The sequence below is a fragment of the Lepisosteus oculatus genome, chromosome 7, assembly GCF_040954835.1.
Source record: "Lepisosteus oculatus isolate fLepOcu1 chromosome 7, fLepOcu1.hap2, whole genome shotgun sequence".
Lineage (NCBI taxonomy): Eukaryota > Metazoa > Chordata > Actinopteri > Semionotiformes > Lepisosteidae > Lepisosteus > Lepisosteus oculatus.
Genome location: NC_090702.1, coordinates 39449064 through 39467215, shown reverse-complemented (window position 1 = coordinate 39467215; position 18152 = coordinate 39449064). Strand labels below are relative to the sequence as shown.

General features: G+C 38.2%; 1 protein-coding gene across 9 annotated transcripts in view; it reads left to right on the top strand.

The window, feature by feature from the left end:
- Positions 1–5475, top strand: part of atxn7l1 (ataxin 7-like 1) — a 53491-nt gene extending 48016 nt beyond the window's left edge. For all 9 annotated transcript variants that reach the window (XM_006633326.3, XM_015352388.2, XM_015352389.2 and 6 more), the window contains one exon: positions 481–5475. In XM_006633326.3, coding sequence (XP_006633389.1) covers positions 481–498 — 18 coding nt within the window. In that variant the 3' untranslated portion in view covers positions 499–5475. The remainder of the gene's footprint in view (positions 1–480) is intronic.
- The last annotated feature ends 12677 nt before the right edge of the window (positions 5476–18152 follow it).

Here is an 18152-nt window from a genome sequence, read left to right as displayed (position 1 = left end):
TATCTAAGGTGACATAGTCTAGTCTCCAACATACCAATGGCAAAAGTGCACTCCTCTCTGGAAGAGCTTAGAATATTGGTTCCTTTCTGTTTTGTCTTGATTTTCAGCAGGTTTGACATTCAGTGAGTTTGATTATCTCATCAACCTTTGATCATCTTGTGCCTGTGCCTTGTCAATTCTCTCACTATATAGTTTAGTATGTATGTGATAGTTGAAGCCATTAGAGTGTTTAATGATCAATTGTGAATAATCAATTAATCAAGACCCTGCCAAAAAACGTATACTATAATTTTTTTAAAACATACGTGCATAGAGGGATACTGTCAGTTCCTTTTGATGCTCCCTATATAAAACATTCTATAAGAAATTAAGCATTTTGCTGTACACTTCTAAAGAGGAACATCAGATTTTGATTTGTACAGGTAGTGGTAATTTAATTTCTCTGCATTATATCCTGTAACCTTTTGTTTTTTTTTTCAGCCTAAGGTACACCACTGAAAGAGTAAATAGGGGCGATCAGAAGATTTTCAAGGAACTGGGATGACTAGTTCCAATTCATCATGCTAAAGCTATGAACATGGAGTCACAGGACAGAAGCCTACCAGGAGGCAGTCAAGACCAATCTCTCATGTTCACTAGTCAGCCGGCTTTTGTCCCATATATACAAAATGCCCCTACTTACTGCTCATATTTTCTGTTTTCTTTCTAATATGTGAAAATTAAATTCTGTACGTTGTTTACAGTTCAATTCATTTAAAAAGAAAGTGTCTGGATACTAGACACTAGAATGTGTTTCCCTCGCATAGTACTTGATGTATAGAAAACACCTTAAAGCTGCAAAATCTGTTTCAAGGGAGACAGGTATAGAATAAGAAAAATGTTTTCAAATCAGCATTGATTTTTTTGTATACATTTTGAAGTCTGGTTTCACGTTTTTAACTTTTGCATTAAACGTTACATATATAATAGGAAGGATATTTCAGGATTTTTTTGGTTTATTTGAATTTTTATTGTTCTGTTACTTAGGACCATGCACATTTCCATCACGGGGATAGATCATAGGATTTAATGGATGCGAGAGCTCCTGTAGAAAGGAGTGTTTTTCATTTATTCAGTGTTAAAAGTGCACTTAATTGCAAGTTTCTTTACACCTTAAAAGGAACAGGCAGCAGAAGTTTAACAGTTAAGGGAATCTATATTTCTTTTGCTTATTAAAAGATGTCTTTTTTAAAGGTTGTAATCAGGTTTTAAAGGTGAAAATTAAATATTTGCAATGTATACAATTCTGAGGCTAATACCCTTAATGTAAAATTTTATAGTGTTCATTTTGTAGTAATTTATAACTTAATACTGTGCTGACTGACTAGGAAATTTTGAGTTATAGATGTTGAGCAAAATTATATTTTTATTTTCATTTAAATTTGAAAGTGTTATAAAGTTCATAAGAATGAACAATTTGTACATATCTTTATTATTTTTGCACAATTTTATTTTTGGTGTTTTTCAGTTTTGAAAAAAAAATAATCTGTATTTTGATTTTCTATTTATTTTAACCTCTCAGAGCTTCAAGAGTTAAGGGATTTTCCCAAAAATGTTATGAAACTGTTTTGAAGCAAGCTGACGTCTATAAAGAGCATGGTATTCCTCTGCTTGCTCGCAGTTGATTTGCGAATGATACAATATAGAACTTACTCTCCAAACGTGTTTCCTTCTTGGTAAAAACATAATTTAAACCAACTCATTTCTCTTTGTTCTTCATCTTCCCTTCCTTGCTTAGCTCCCATGTTTTCTATGTAAGTATTTTCACCATTGCTGACATGTGGCAGTAGGGAAACATTTCAACAAGTAGTCTTCTATGCTTGTTTGTTTGTTTTAAAGGCTGTTTGTTGGAAATATTATATTACATCATTTTAATGGTGTTTCAAAAACAGTTTATTGGTAGACACAACACATGTTGTGCAAAGAGTTTGGAGTCTTTCTATCTTTTTCTTCATAAATGGTATTTTTACACAAAACTGCTCAAGCAATCAAGAATCTTTGTCATTCCTTTGTGGTCTTTTTTAAAAGGTAAATTTTGTAAGGAATGGGTGCTTTTTTGGTCCCTCGTCTCCTGATCAGATGCTGGAGATAGCTTTTCGTTTGAATAGAATGAAATATGACACGTTTATTACTGTCGCCACCAATAAATAAACAAACATCTAGTATAAATACTGTTTTGAAAACACTTCCCAATGACCTACAGTAGTAGAGACGTATTTGCTTACATGCACTTTTTCCTATATTGGGAACTTAATTGGCACTTAATTGGTATGTTTCTCATGTTTTTTTGGTTAATGTGAAATGGTTAAAATAGGTGGATTGTCAGTTCCAAGCAGAGTAACATCCACCCTCCTTCTCTAACAGAACATAGTGACACTGTATCTATCGGTGTTGTAAGTTTTTACTTTAGGGATTTTTCAAGCTTTTAAGTTCAGGTGCCTCTCTTCCCTGTTGTCAGTAGCAACAAAAAAACAAAAACAATCTGAATAGATTACTTAGAGTTATAAAATAGTGATTTGTTGTTTTATTTTCATCAAGAGTTTATTTGCACAGGGCTGAGCAAAAAAAAATCCTCTCAATGAAATGAATTTGCTTTTAAGACAGCATCATTGTTCCTGCAAACAATTTAGAGGAAACCAGTCTGTCTTTGTATTTTTGATTTTTTGATTTTGTGAATTACTGTACATCCCATAGGGATACATCCCACAGGGCGTGAAAGAATGAACTTCTGTATGTTGTAAAGATGTTCTATATTTTCCATTCTCTATCCCAGCACAGAAAAACAGTTTGGGTCACCGTTTTTATTATTGCCGTTATTATTTTTGATCAAAATCTTAACCGCAAGAAAGTAAATTAACATCTCTTGAAATGCACTCAGATTACACCATATTAACAAGTGTGCAGTTAAGTGGTTAGGTTAAATCACTCGAGGTGCTTTTCAGATGTGCAGGTTGGCCTCTGTGATTGGTGGTTCAAGGCTGGGTCCTATCACTAGCTGGCTGTGACCAGAATTCCCCAAGTGGTGGCTCACAACAGGCCGACCACCGATGGGATGGGTTGGCCAGAGTTGTCTTGGCGACTCTTGCGGCCTCCTGGGTGTCTCTGCTGGTGAGGGGTGCTCTTCCCTTCCATGTGGCACTGAACCTCCTGTAAGGGTTAAGAGAGTAGTTTCCCTACATCCCCCTTCTCCCCTGTGAACTGGGGATTGTAGCAGTAAAACGAGATACGAGAAATACAATGGGCTATTCCACATCAGGCAGGTATAACAGAAGTAACTGGTGAATTTAAATTAAATTCTTTCAGCAAAATATTACAGTATCTTAACAGAACAACTCTTCTAATGTACAAGAACTGACTAGAATAGACTACAGTTAAAACTTGCTGTGCCCAGAAGCTCCCTGGCATGAGTTATTGTTACGTATTGTAACTACTTTGTATGTCAAGGCACACTTTATGCAAATACTGGACAGTTATTTGTCAGATGCTCAGTGCAGAACAGGCTGAAAATGCACTAACATTTTTTAAACCGTTAGCTTAACAAATGTTTCAAAAGTTGAAAGAAACCTGTATTTAAATATTTTATTTCACATTACCTATTTAAAGAATACAGAAGATTCCCATTTTTGTTTCATGTGAAATTTGAAATGCAATATCTTTCTATTTTCTTGTACACCCCTTTTGGTTCCCTTATAAAGAATAGTAAATTATTCCTGCCTTAGAACACCAAGTATTTTATCCTTCTTTCCTACAGACACTTATACCTCTTGTACAGATATCTTATAGATATAAAGAATGTATCTTATAGATATATAGGTCTTGGTTTAGTGTGTTTAAAATTTTGCCAAAGCAACTCTTAAACATGACCTCAAATTTCCAAATTTATTCCTATGGGTCATTTATGAGGAAAACTGACTAATCAGTTATATTTAATGTAAGACAGGTTTTGTGGGTATTTTAATAAAAACATTTATTTTGGTGCTGCACGCACCATAAACTACTTCTAAATACTTCAGAACGGTTTCACAGAACGAGGTTGGCAAAAATATTGTATTGTAAAGCCTAGTTGTTTGTAGATCGGTGTGAGAAACCACACTTGTATGTGCTCTGAAAACATATGCTCACTTTTAATTTACAAATGTAATTATTTTTGTCCTTGTTCAACCTCAGAGGATAATGAAAAGGTCTTTTTTGTTCAGCCCTTGAGATAGATTAAGGAGTCTGTTTTGTCCTTTAACACACCTTTTAATTGAACACACTGCACAGTAAGGGACAAACGCCACAATGACAAATTAAATAATTTGTCTGTTTCTAAAGCCTAACATGTAGGGGGAGTGTGATAGCATGGAATATGTTTTTAATATTTTGTTACTAATCAATCTGGCTGCATAATCAGCAGCCTTAAATTCATATCTAGTATATACACTACTGGAAAGGATGAGAATGTTAGTGTACTCTCTTACGAAAGTATATCTTGAGGACATTTTTCTTTGTCTGCCACCAGGGAATGAGAACATACCTGCAATATGATACTAAAGATTAAACTTTGTAGCTTTCCTTTTTTGGGTGATTTATGGAATCCCAAATTAGTCAACTTCAAAAACTGTTCAGATGTTGCCTTTTAAATAGACAGCATTTGCAGCCTACTTTGTGAGCTTTACTTTTTAGCAGGATAAGGCCATTGACCTGTAACATGACAGTCGAGTGCTTAAGGATACCACTTCAAATGCAAAAGCCTGTCAGCCATATGAAAGGGGTGTGGATAACTGTATGCCTTCTTTTATATATTGATGCACCAGGTGTAAATAAAGCTGACCAAACTTTGTAGAGAATAGTTTATGCAGCATATTCTATTCATGCTGATTCTCAGTGAACTGTTGTGTAAAAAAAAAGGAAAATTGTTTTTTTTGTATTTACACTTTTTTAATATTTATGCTGTTGACCCGTGGCATCTTTGACAAAACTCAGTGGGAATTGCTGGTTTGTCATGGGTTGCGTTAATTGTTGTTGCACAAATACCAAGTTGCACCTGCCATATTGTGCTTTCCTACTACAGATTTCAAATCTTTTTAGAAAACATAGAGCATGAGAAAAAATATTTTACTTGCCATATTGTACAGTGGTTTTCTTTTAATTACTTTGTGTTTAGGAACACTAAGGAACATCCTGCACCTTTATTTTTCTAATTAGCAGTACATGGTAGCGTCCATTCCATCCGTGTGGTTATTGTTAGCAGAAATGTGTCTGAAGTAGGTGTAAATATTCAAGCTGTATGGCTTAAAATAAAAAAATTAAAATGAGAACAAACTATTGAAATGATACTGCCATGGTTCAACCCCCTCCCCCCCACTGCAGAGACGGTCTCTGGACTGGGATGTTTTTTTGTTTTGTTTTTGTATCTGGCTTTGTAAATAAAATAATTTATATGTTTGTAAGAAACACATTGTCCAGTCTCTTAAATGAAAGAGTAAGACACTTCCCCTTTTGGAAGTGGGTATGTCTTAAAGGACAGGTTACGTGGAAATGGTAGCCTGGATTCCAAATGGGCACGAACAGCTGATTAGCACCAGATGTAATTTCATTTCCTACCCTTACCTTTCTCTTACTGTAGGCTTGCAGGGAACGCCTCCTTCATTTGACTGTAAATCCCTTTATCTGCTGCTCTGTTCTAAACTAGTAACCTTCACATAATGAGGCATGAGAGGATAAGCTTGTTAAACTGTGTTCAGGGAAGTGAGGACTACAGGTGAAACTGCATAAGCACCTGGAGGTGAATGATCCGTTTACATCACAGCATGTGTCTTCTGCTCTTTATTTTCAACATCCAGTAGTGCGCATGTCTGAGTCTAGAAAGAAGTGCTCTCTAGTCACCTGTCAGTATCAATCCTGGGAAATGCCTCACAAGAGAGTGCTTACAGAAAATAGAAAATGTTTGCAATGCTAAGCTGAATTAAAAAAAAACATTTTCATTGATGTTCACACAACAGTGCTTAAGATATTGGTGCTATGCAAATTGACTTATTACCAAGGAGCAGCAGTAACATACATTCATTGTCTCAAATCTAGATTTCTGCGTTCCGTATTTTGTGTCATATAGGCAGTATCTGGGAAGCACCAAGAGTCCACATTGTTTGGCTCTTAGGGGAACATGCGGGTATCTGAGGTTAACCATCCACAATAGGATTAGACTATGGCCTGTATATGCTACTATACATGAAAGCAGAATAATTACACATCCATTCTCGAATGTCATGAGTTTGAGGCTGGATCATGTCACGGAGTGGGAATCCCCACGTGGCTGCAAGCAATTGGCAGCACGCCGCCAGGACTAGCCAGATGACTGCGGGCCTGAAGCGACATTTGTGGGAGACGTGGCACCCCCCCCCACCACCCCAAACCCGACCTGTGCCAACATTCTCGTCAGGTGTCGTGGAAACTGCAGCGTGTTTGACGATGACTGACGTGATGGGATCAGAGGGGCATGCCAGCCCTTCCTCGTTCTCCCCGCGGACTACAAGCATCTTTGCTGTGAGCCAAGACGCAAAGAAACAATCCGCCATTCCAGATTGGCTAGATGTGAAATGAAAAATACAAACTGCTGTTAAATTAGGTGATGAACTGAACCTGCGGCGACCGCACAAAACATAATTTGATGGAGTGAACCTAGCTGCTGGATTTTACATTGGAATGTGCAGAAAAAAACGATGTAGAAATGGAGCATTACAGTGATCCAACTGTGAAAATCAGTTTTGATCAAGGCTTATGCTTGGGGTATGTCATTTCTATAGTACGTTGCATTGTATTTTTATTTTACTCATTTCACAGGGTTCACAAGGGACAGAGGAAAAGACTGCCACTGGAAAATACATTTTTGCATTTCCAGGAAGAACAGTGTTATATCTGGGGTTCAAAGCATAGGTATGATAGGAAAAGGCCTTTTTTCCAGAATGAATCTTTAATGTGAAAGCACATTTTTTTTCTAAGACTATCCTTAATTGCAGATTAAAATGACATTAAATTACAATATTAGTTACTTTTTCTGTAGTTTTCATATTTATAAATCATTCGGGATCACATAAGTAAACGGTGAATTATTTTTTGTACAAAGGTGCACTAAAACTACCTTGTAAAGTATCTGTGATGGCCTGAAGTGTGTCAAAAAAAAGTTATTACTAGCAATTAGGAGCTCATCCCTTGTTATATTGTAATACTCATTTTTAAATGTACAGAAGTGCTTCATTTTAACTTCTTTATAAATATGGGGTACATTAACATTTATGCTCTGTATCTAATAAATTAAAAACATTTAGAATCAGGTCAGCAGAGTGATGCAGTGGTTAGCATTGCTGCCTTGCAGTGCTGGGGCTCTGGCTTCAATTCCAGACCCAGGGTGCTCTCTGTGTGGAGTTTGTATGAGTTGGCTTCCTCCAGGTTCTACGGTTCCTTTCCACAGTTCAACAGCACACTACTGGTAGGTAAATTGGCTTCTAGGAAAATTAGCCCATTGTTAGTCTGTGGCTGCCCTGAAATGGACTGGCATCCCATCCAGTGTGTATCTCAGCTTGTGCATGTTGCTTGCCAGGATAGGCTCCAGCTTCCCCACAATCCTGAATTGGAAGAAGTGGTTAGAAAAGGGATAAATGGATGATTACAGTAAATACATTTAATGGAATCATATAATATTGCGCATCTGTGCAAAGTGCAAAACTTACCAAGTTCTACAACCATCACAAAAACTGTTTCTGTAGTACTTGCTTGTATATTTACATTCAAATCAAGAATTTTGATGTGGTTAACTTTAGTGATTTTAATATTCTTCCTTGTTAAAAACAAGACGGTTACTATTAAAGACAGTTGTGGCAATCCAAAATGTATTTCTAAAGAAAAGGGTTATAATGTTCCCTTACTAGATTTGCATAAAAATCACATAAGTGGACATAAGTGGACAAATATAACCAATTTAAAATTAATTCCCTTAATCAGTTTATTTAATCTTTAAAGTTTCCTTGAGTAAAATCAAAGTGCTTAAATGTGAAAAGTAATATTCACCTAAATTTTGCAAAAAGAATCTTTCAGAAAATAATTGCTACCTCATAAATGTGTTCAGTCCTTGCTGTGATGCTTAATGAAATCGGAATAGAATCATTAGAATCTATAGTTTCAGTACTTCCCCATACAGGCCAGTCCATTTGATGTGTCCTGTAGAGGGCGCTATCTTCACATGAAGTGACCTGTATCTCTACCAGCTCTCAGATGTGAATTCGTTTTCAATTTTATTTTTCATTTTGAGATCTGACTTACTTTTGCAGTGTCAGTAAGAACAGCATCATGTCTGGGTTAAAAGCCATGGGTATAACAAGAAGAAGGCCTTCTTTCAAAATGAATCTCTAAAAATGTAATAGCGGGCTTTTGGCAAATGTACCAGTGAACCTCACACTGTAGCTGACAGTGCTGTTAACTGAAGAAACACCTTGGTATAATACAACGCAGTAAAATATGTGTCTGTGCAGTTACATGTCAATGTTTTGATGTAAGTGTAATGAATACCATAATTTCACAACACCTTAAAAAAGAAAAGAGTGTATGACAGAGCTGCTGCATAACAACAGTTCATTCGAAACAAAGAAATGGGCTTCTAAACATACTTTTAATATGCAGCAGCTAAACAAATGAACAAGTAAATGTCCTTGGGTAATTTATTAAATTACGAAATGAAAAACAGCCAGCAATGAACGTTCAGTTTGGAGCAACGGTAAGTTAAGATAAGATCACTTAATTAGCCATATACAATTTCTTGCATTAGGAATTTGTCTTTTCACATAGGGTTGTGGATTCAAATCCCAGGTATCACACTGCTATTGTCACTCTGAGGAAGATACTTGAACTGTTCTGGAAAATTCCCAGCTGTAAACAATGTACAGAATTGTGTCAGCTTAATCTAATATCCAGTACATATAAACAAATGTTTGTCAGGTTAATCGCTTGTCATCTTGCAGATGAGAACACCTAGGCACCTACTGTATGTACAGCATGTATGTTCACACACTGATTGATTTGCATAGGGTATTGACTTACTAACACCTTCAACCTGTCATTTCATGCACAACTGAACATGGATGACCTGTCTGTCAGTCAGCGAGTATATTTCGTGACATACTGGTGTGCTGGTGCACCTTTGGCAATCCTGGCTTTCTCTTTTTGGAGACAATTTAGTCTGACCTGCTCTCATCAAGGTTAAAAAGACAATGTTTAAATGAATGAGTGTTGGCAGATTTAATTCGAGGAAGGCGAAATATCCTAAGGAAAGACTATACATGTGAATGCAGCTAAGCTTTTGTCTGAAAAAAAGAAAAGACTGGTCTTGTTTGTGCAACATTATATTAAACATAATGAATTCACAGCAATACTCTGTTCTTATGATAATAGATTAGTAGTGACCCTCTGGTTAATTGTCTGAGCAAAGGCTGGTGCCTGCCTTTTGTTACATTTTCTTTGGGGGAAGGGTTAGGGGAAAAGGATTAAAACTCTCCCAAAGAGAATTTCTCAAGTACTATTCATACATATGATAACCAGAATTCAGGATCTGTAGTTTTTTAAAGTCTAAACTTGTAGCAATGCATGTCAGGGCAAAAATGGGAGAATGCTGAGTTAGTGTGAGTAACTTGCTCCCAGGGTTTTGAGAAAAATTTTGCAGAAGACTGAGACAGTACTTTGCAAATCATTTTGAACTGGGGAGGGAAAACGAATACTTGTTTTACCACAGGTTTTTATGTAATCTAAAGGTGACAATGCATACTCCATTCTAACAGATCTCCATTGGGAATGCTGGTTTCCTCCCAAGCAATCATTAAACAATAGGAAAAGTACCATACTGTGAGGAGAATGGGGGTGGGGGCTAACCGTAGGAACAAAACATTGAGAAAGCACATTCTGATGGCCTTAATAATCGGTAAAAGATTAGGGCAATTTAAGGATTGATCAAGATGCATCGATATAACACACATATCCTGTTAATGTTACCAACTCATAATTAATCATTATGCTAACATTCAAAACACAAATTATCCATTGGCAAAAAATGTATGTGGAAACCTTTACTGAGAAGAAGCTAGGAAAGTTAATTGTTGGTTTATCGAAAGCTGTATTAACCTTACCAAAAGAGAGAATTCATATTAGCAGGCATTTTGCTAAAAGCATTTTACATGTTGCCTATGTGTAATCAATCACAGCTATACATGACCTAGGTATCCCATCACACAAGTTAAATACGAATTTGTCCCTATCAGATCTTTCCTAATCTTCATGTAGATTGTATTTATGCTGCACACAAGCTTCAGTCACATCCTCAAGGTGATGTTCTAACACTTCAGTGGGGTAGAAATCAGGGTACTAGGAAGACCAATTTCTGTTTCTTTGCTTTGACACTTAACTAGAATAGGTTTAATCTGGTTTTACTTTCATTATTATCATGTTGAAAACATGCGTGTTTTTTATGTTGGAAAAGTTGTCTTTCTGACAGGAGTCAATTACATTGAAGAATACAATATGATACTTTACAGATTTAGAAACATACATTTGTCTTCTCTTACCACCTCCATGAGTTGCTGTAGCTGCTGCACACAAATCTTTACTTTCCTGGTCATCTTTTCACATATTGTTTATTACTGGCGCTGAGTAATGTCAAAGGTGGTTTCCCCTGTCCATAACACTTTTTAATCTCTTGTTCTGTTGACCTGGGTTATCTCTGTATTTTAGTATGCTTTCAGGGAACTTTTGATGGTTTCCTCACCAGAACAAAGATATTTAAATTGCTCCTCTCCCCATAATCTAGCTCTGTTGGTAGAGCATGAGACTCATAGTCTCAGGGTAGTGGGTTTGTGTCCCATGTTGGGTCCCAGGTCCTCCATGTTGGAGGTTGGGCACAAGGCTAACAACCCTGTCCTGTAAAAAACTAATGTTATAGCAAAAGGATGTTGCTGCCCCTACATGCTGGAAGGCATAATGGGCAAACATCAATCCATCAATGTCCCCACGATACCAGTTTCCACAAATAACATCTTGTTAGTGTATTCTCTGATATTGTGTCATCATTCAAAATAATTACCTAAGCATTAAAAAAAATTTTGTTTTTGATTTTCTGGGTCCCTTACCTTTACCTTTGGATTGTACTCCTTACTCCTATAAGCAGAACATTTTTTTTTCTTGTTTAGGTTAACTATGAAGTAAACATCATTATATTTAATTTGCTTTCATGGGACCGCAGTAGCTCTATCAGTAACACTGTAAGTCTGTGGGAAATCTTTTCCTACATATTCATTTCACTCCCCAGTTAGATCAGGTTCTGAAAATTATCTTCAGTCTCCTAAAGGAGTTTGCGCTACAGTAGGCAATAGTTTCATTCGATTATTTTGGATAATCGAATGAAACTAAATAGTAAAACACATGTCATTTTATATTTTCAATTTGACTGGATTTACAAGTTTGCATAAGATATTGAATTCTGTGTTGTCTTGGTTATTAGAATGAGTACTGTGTAATTTGAGTTGCTATAATTTTGATCACCAGTATTTTTTTACTAAATATATTATTATAAATGAAGGTTACGATTAAGAAGTTGAAAGGGGTTTGTGGCCTAAATGATAAACATCAATTTCAGTTTCTGTTGAGAAATGTTTTTGTTTGTACAGAACTGAAACAAATTGACTTTTATCCTTTATATGCTTGGAAAATACATAAGATGCTTTCAATTGAGATGAAAATTCACTTTCAAAAAAACACAAAAAAAAAACACAAAAACAGATTCCTAATTTCCTTGTGAGATCACTATAAAGCTTGACACCCAGGAGCATAGTCAGGTACATCTTTAGGAAATGTAAAAAATATGTCCTTGAGCAGGCTGTCTCCTGAAACTGAGCAACGGGGCAAGAAGGAGTTTGTTCAGAGAAGTTACCAAGGATCGGATGATCAATTTAACAGAACTACAGAGTTCCAAGACTGAGATCAGAGAACCTGTCCAAGGATAATAGGCTCTGCAGCACAACACCAATTTTTCCACTATGGGAGAATAGCAAGACAGAAGCTACTAGCATACCTGGAGTTACACAAAGACCCTGTGGCAAATGTTTCCCTGGTCTGATAAAACAAAGCTGAACATGAATGAAAGGGCTATTCGTTACACAACCCAAACACCGCTTCATGGTACACATGGTATTACAGGTATTACACAGGTGGTCAGCTGTGGCAGCATCATTTTAGGGGAATGCTTTCAGCAGCAGGGACTGAAGTACAGTACTTGTCAGGACCAAGGGAACAATGATTTGGAGCCAATTACTGGCAAATCCTTACGGAGAATCTGCTTCAGTCAGCAAAACACTTTGGGTTGGGATGAAGGTTTTCATTCCAACACGGCAATGATCCCAAGCATAGAGCCAAAGTGACAAAGGAGTAGTTTCAGAACAAGAAGGTAAAATGCCCCATCCAAAGCCCACACTTTGATCCCCCCTGTGAATGTAGGACTTGAAGATTGCTGTTCACCAACGTTCCCCATCCAACCTGACAAAACTTGAGCCAATCTGCAATTAAGGGTGATAATCCCCAAATCCAGATATGCAAAGATAATGCAGATTTACCAAAACAGATTCAAAGATGAAGTTTCTGCAAAAGGTGCTTCTATAAAGTATTGGCTCAGGGGTGGGGAACACTTTAGTAAACATGATTTTTCTGTTTCCATAAACTTTGATACATGTAAAGAAGGCCCCTTTAAAGCATTGTGTATGTGATGTGATCAAATAGGAAAGAAGTGTTCCAATGTATTCAAAAGCCTGGTCAAAACAATATTTGTAAATTGTTTGGAGGTGGGTGTGAATACTTTTTCAAAGCACTGTAGCTTTCATGTAGCTTGAATGTACAAAGAACATTAGTAACAGGTCCTGTAAAGAGATGATAAAATAGCAGTAGAAACAGCAGTGGGATATACAGTAAGCATAATTTAGAGATTTATTGAGGTGAATGCCACCTAATAAAAACTAGTTCATTTCTGAAAAACATACGACTACTTTTTACCTAAAAGTATACAAAGTTCAGCTCCTTTAATTTTAACAATCCCATTTATTCAGATTATCATACAGTACCTGCTCTCACCAAAGCATTGCAAACCAAACTAGAATCACCACAGCAACCACCAGACCTGTCAATTAACCTGTCAATAAAGATCAGTTCCACCTTTGTGCACTTAATGCCTGGCTATATACAGTACCTGACAGACCTATACAGACCTCCCGCTGTGATACTCAGCAGATCAGTCTTAGTGTGTTATCCTATTTTTTGTGTTCTCCGTGAGTTTGTTTTGTTCCAACTGTGCTTTGTTTGGCTGCACGTTTTGGATTTCTCTCAGGTTTTTCTTGTGACTTCACTATTTTTTGCACTTTACTGGTCTCTCTTGAACTTTATTCTTCCCTAGCTTTAATCCTTACCCATTTTCTGACTACTGCCCTGGACTATGTTTTGTAGAGCGTGTTTGCTCACCTCAGCAACCTGCTCCTTACCTGCACTTGGATTCAGTCTACAGCCTCAGCTCACTGCACTTCAACAAATAACTGCAGCCCATTACACCAATCAGTCAAAATACATTTTTTTGGCTAGAGTTAATGAGGCCCAATCTATGGAGAGAAGTGAAAAGAGGGACATGACTAGCTCTTTATGGTTGAAAGAAGCATGAAGTCAACTTCAAATGTGATGTGCACTAGAGATGTAGAAAACTTGTGCTAACCCATCCCAACATGAATAAATAATACACAACAGAACTTAGGGTAATGCAAGATATATTGTTTGCCAACAGGTTTCAATTAATTAAAGCTTAATCAATAGACATGTAAAAATCATGCACATCAAGCAAAAATTCACAAAATAATACTGAATAAATTTTAAACAATTTATTCTTTCCAATACCCACCATTGATGTGAATCAACAAGAACTACACTTATGTATTCTACCCCATAAAAAACAAAATCTATTTTGAATCATTAGCTTTTCTTGAAATCATTACAGTTGTAATGTCAATCCTTTTCTTTGTGGTAATAACAAGGAGGCACAGGGCAGAGGTAAAATTATTGGTTTCTCTCTTAAAAGGATCACGATGAACTATACCCAGCAACTCCAGAACTTCCAAAGTTCAAGCACACAGATATACAGTGCATAGAACAAATACAACAAACTTATTACTGCAGGGTCATTACAAACTCCTCCCCCCCTCAGTCCCTTGACATCAAGGGAAGATGAAAGTCTCAGAAGTGACCTGGCAATCTTCTTTTCTGAGCTGGGTGCTGGTGTCGGGTCTGCACAGCCCCCCTCTTTCCGGGTAGGACTCTGATGGATTGCTGGCACTCACAGAGACATTGCAGGTGGAGTTGTTGTCCCAGACACAGGAGCAGGTACAACCTCTGCTCCACCAATCCAAAGGTACAGGGCCAGCCCTTTACAGTGCACAACAATCTTGAGGCCTTGCACTGTGTAGACCACTTCTCCAGTTCCTTACAGGGGTCCACCCATTTGCCGTCAAGCTTCAAGAACCTTCCTTGAGGCCCCTTGGGGCTGAGCACCCAGTGAGAAATGGCTGTTAATGGAAATGCACCCAGAATACAGGCATTGGACCTGGATCAGAGACTCTTGCACGTTGGACTGACATGCCATCAACATCATGGGAGTGCATCTGTCCCAGTCCTGCTGAAGGGCAGAGGTCAGCAGAGGGAGTTGAACTGCCAGGGTGCAATAAACATCTGTATAAAGCCATCTCTCTGAGGACTTCTCATAGTTATCACTTATCAGCCTTTTGGCTAAGATCAGTGTAGCATCTGTTCTTAACACAGTGTCCTGATCTTCTGCCCTTTGAGGAGACAGGAATGAATAAAATTAAGTCTTCAGGGCACATCTCCAAACCAGTCCACAAGGCATCCTCCTCCACAGGACTGAAGGTATACTGAATTGTGAGGAGGCTATGGATACTCTATGCTGTTCTGTGCTTCATTATGCTGTCAAAAGGCTTGTTCTGGATTTCTACAGGACTTAGGAATCCAAAGGTTCTGATTTCCTGACTCCACAACTATCAGTACTCTAGGCCACTGCTTCCATCCCCAAGATGAACAGATGCACCTTCTTGCTGAAACAGCTATTCACAAAGGATGTGGAAAGACAACGATGAGGGCACCCGAGGAAGAGGAAGAAGGAAAGTAAGAAGTGACTTTTTCAGATCAGGCAGACTTAAACAGAGACTGTGTTCTTTGCTATGTGCTGTTTAGGGGATTGTCAAGCTTATCTTTGATGACCAAATAGACATTTTACTGGAAATGTTAGGGAGTAGCACAACAGGGCCCACAATAGCAGTACTCTGCTGCAGAGGTGAGGCCTAGATGGGTGACAGGGCCAAGGGGACACAGCAAAGCAGGTTATTGCAAAGATTAGGTACCTGCGTTGGATGTGTATGGGGTGCCCAAAGGGCCAACAGAGTTGAGACAGTTGAGGGCACATTCCAGGAGCATGCAGTGCAGTACATCTGATCAGGGTGACCATCCTATGCATCCACTGTGGGTAGTTTGGGTTACATCTATCACTGGAGTCTTCTATCTACAGTAGGTCTGTCTCACATCATGGGGAGCCAGCAGCCAGGGCCACCAATTCACCTTCATTGAGTGCAGCTTCTATCTGTTCTGCTTTGGAACACAGCTAGTGCAAAGGAGGCCAGGGTAGACTTGGTAGACAGGGTCAATCCTGACCTGCTGGTGGAGGCTTAAAAGGAGTCAAGCCCCATATGCAGGCTTTAGTTGCCAGCTAGTGATCTACAGCAGGTGGCTGGTCTGGATATCCTTTTAGGGTTAGGTACAGAACATCTGTAGCCAGGACGCCAAGCCCTTCAGACACATGCACCTGGCTTGGAAGACATTGTCTAAACCCAGTGGCAGGATCACTTCCCCCAAGGCAGCAGCTCAGTGCAGTGAACAGAGCATTATAAAATCGCTTACCTCCGAAGTGCTGAAGCCCATGGTGGCTTCCCCCTCTCTAGCATTTGCTAGTTCTCCTGATTTTCCCCTTGGACCCTACTGATTAATCAATGTACATGTCAAGTTTTTTTATATAAACTTCCAGGTTAGCAATCCATCATAGCAGCCTATCTTAATCCACCTGTGATAAGGTCTGCTGTCCACAGCAATACCCCCCATCCCTGAGAGCTCTCCTCCATGCCAGTTGTCTCACACAGCAACCCAGCCAGGTCTTCCACACTCCCAGGGGCTGGCCCTGTAAGTTGTGCAGGCTCCATTACAGAAAGCTCTCCTGCTGCCAGCTTGTCTGATCTAGATTGTCCCTCTCCTCCTTAGACAATGTAGTCCAAAGAAAAGCAGAATTCTGATTTATCCTGCTTATATTGGACTGCAGATTTTCCAGTACTTCATTAGATAAGCGAGGAATGAAGGCTTTCACATTCATTTAGGCCCAGCAAGCGTTATTAATAACTAGGTAGTTTGTTTAAATTCGTTTACACTATTTTTACTCCATTTGTAATATCCTTGTAGTGCCAAGTCTGTTTTGTGACTCGCATTTCCTGTTCCTGTAAGGCTACAGAAGCCAACATGGCGTAAAAAAATATCTACCAACCTTGCTTTGCCGCTTTGTTTCGGTTGTTAAACACGTTCGCTGGCTGTTATATGTGGGTCTAGTCCTCCTTATTAAAGGCTTACAATAGTTTAAAACCACAGAAGGAAAGCTTTTCAACATACTTTTCCGTCGTATTCATTCTGTTTACCCTTACACAGTGACCCCTGTCAGCACGAACATATCACACAAGCTGCCTTGTGGCCCATGGCCAGACACATCTCTCCTGCGCTGTTGCGTTTGCTGTACGTAACTTCACCGGGCTCACCGGCTTCGTGATGTGCTACTGCTGTGTCCGCCCGGATTATTTCTCTCCGCTTCTCTTCTCTTCTCGTCGTTATTTAAAGGTTATAACTGTGCTCAGGTTCCTTAACCTTTCCAACATTGGCGCAAGGATTAGCGGTCTGGCACGTTTGATGAAGACAGCCATCTCTGGCTTTATTAATATTTCCTGATCACCGGCGTAACGTTGAACTTTTCTTTGCGCGTTAACAAGAAAACATAGGAAAAAGGTGAAGGTTACGGATTTCTCTTTTTATTAAAAATATTAATTGCTCACGACAAACTACAACCAGTAACTCTAGAGCCTCCAAATTTAAAGCCCACAACAGACAGACGCACAAGTGCACGCAAACACACCGAACGCAACAATCAATAGCGAAAAAGGACCCACTGCTGAAACAATGCATCTTTCATCGTAGAATAAACCTGTTCCTTTGCAATCAGTAGTTACTTCTACAGGGTCACTAAAATGTTAAAATAAATGTAATCGAATACTGGAATATAACGTTCGTTGAATTGCGTACTCGAAATAAAAGTTATAAAAGTAGAAAGTGGGTGTGTTGTGGGTTTTGGGGTTTGTCCCGCTTTCAGCTTCAATGTCCAGGTGCAATTAGAAACCAGAACAAGACTACTTTTAAAAATACCGGTATCAAATTACAAATATTTTTTTAAATTAAAATCTGCCAGTTGGGATTTATTGTTTTTTATATATTATTTGAGAGCACTGCAAGCCAACTGCCCATTTAATAATTGAGCTTCAAATGTTGCGCATTTAACAAAGTATCTTCTATCGCAGTCCTATTCATTTATACACATCCTGGATGAAGAAGTGTTAATGTGAAAAAGCAGTTTTTAAATCCTTTATATTTGAGATAAACGTGTATTGTGGGGGACAATAAAAGCTGTCTAGAAAGTTTGTCGAAAAATATACCCGGTTCTTATCTGTTGAAAAGCTGGCAATCCGAGTGTGTTGGGAGTTTCATAACTACTGTGATCTAAGTAGCCAAACTAAAGTACTCTGTGTTGCTGAGCTTTTCGCGTTATCTGAGGAAGATAAGACATCATCTGCATGTCACCATAGTTTGTATAGATAAAAGTAAGCGACGCAAAACATACGATATCATCAATTACAGGATACTTTGATTTCTTCAAATAATTATGAAAACTACACTACACTCAGACCGTTAAATAA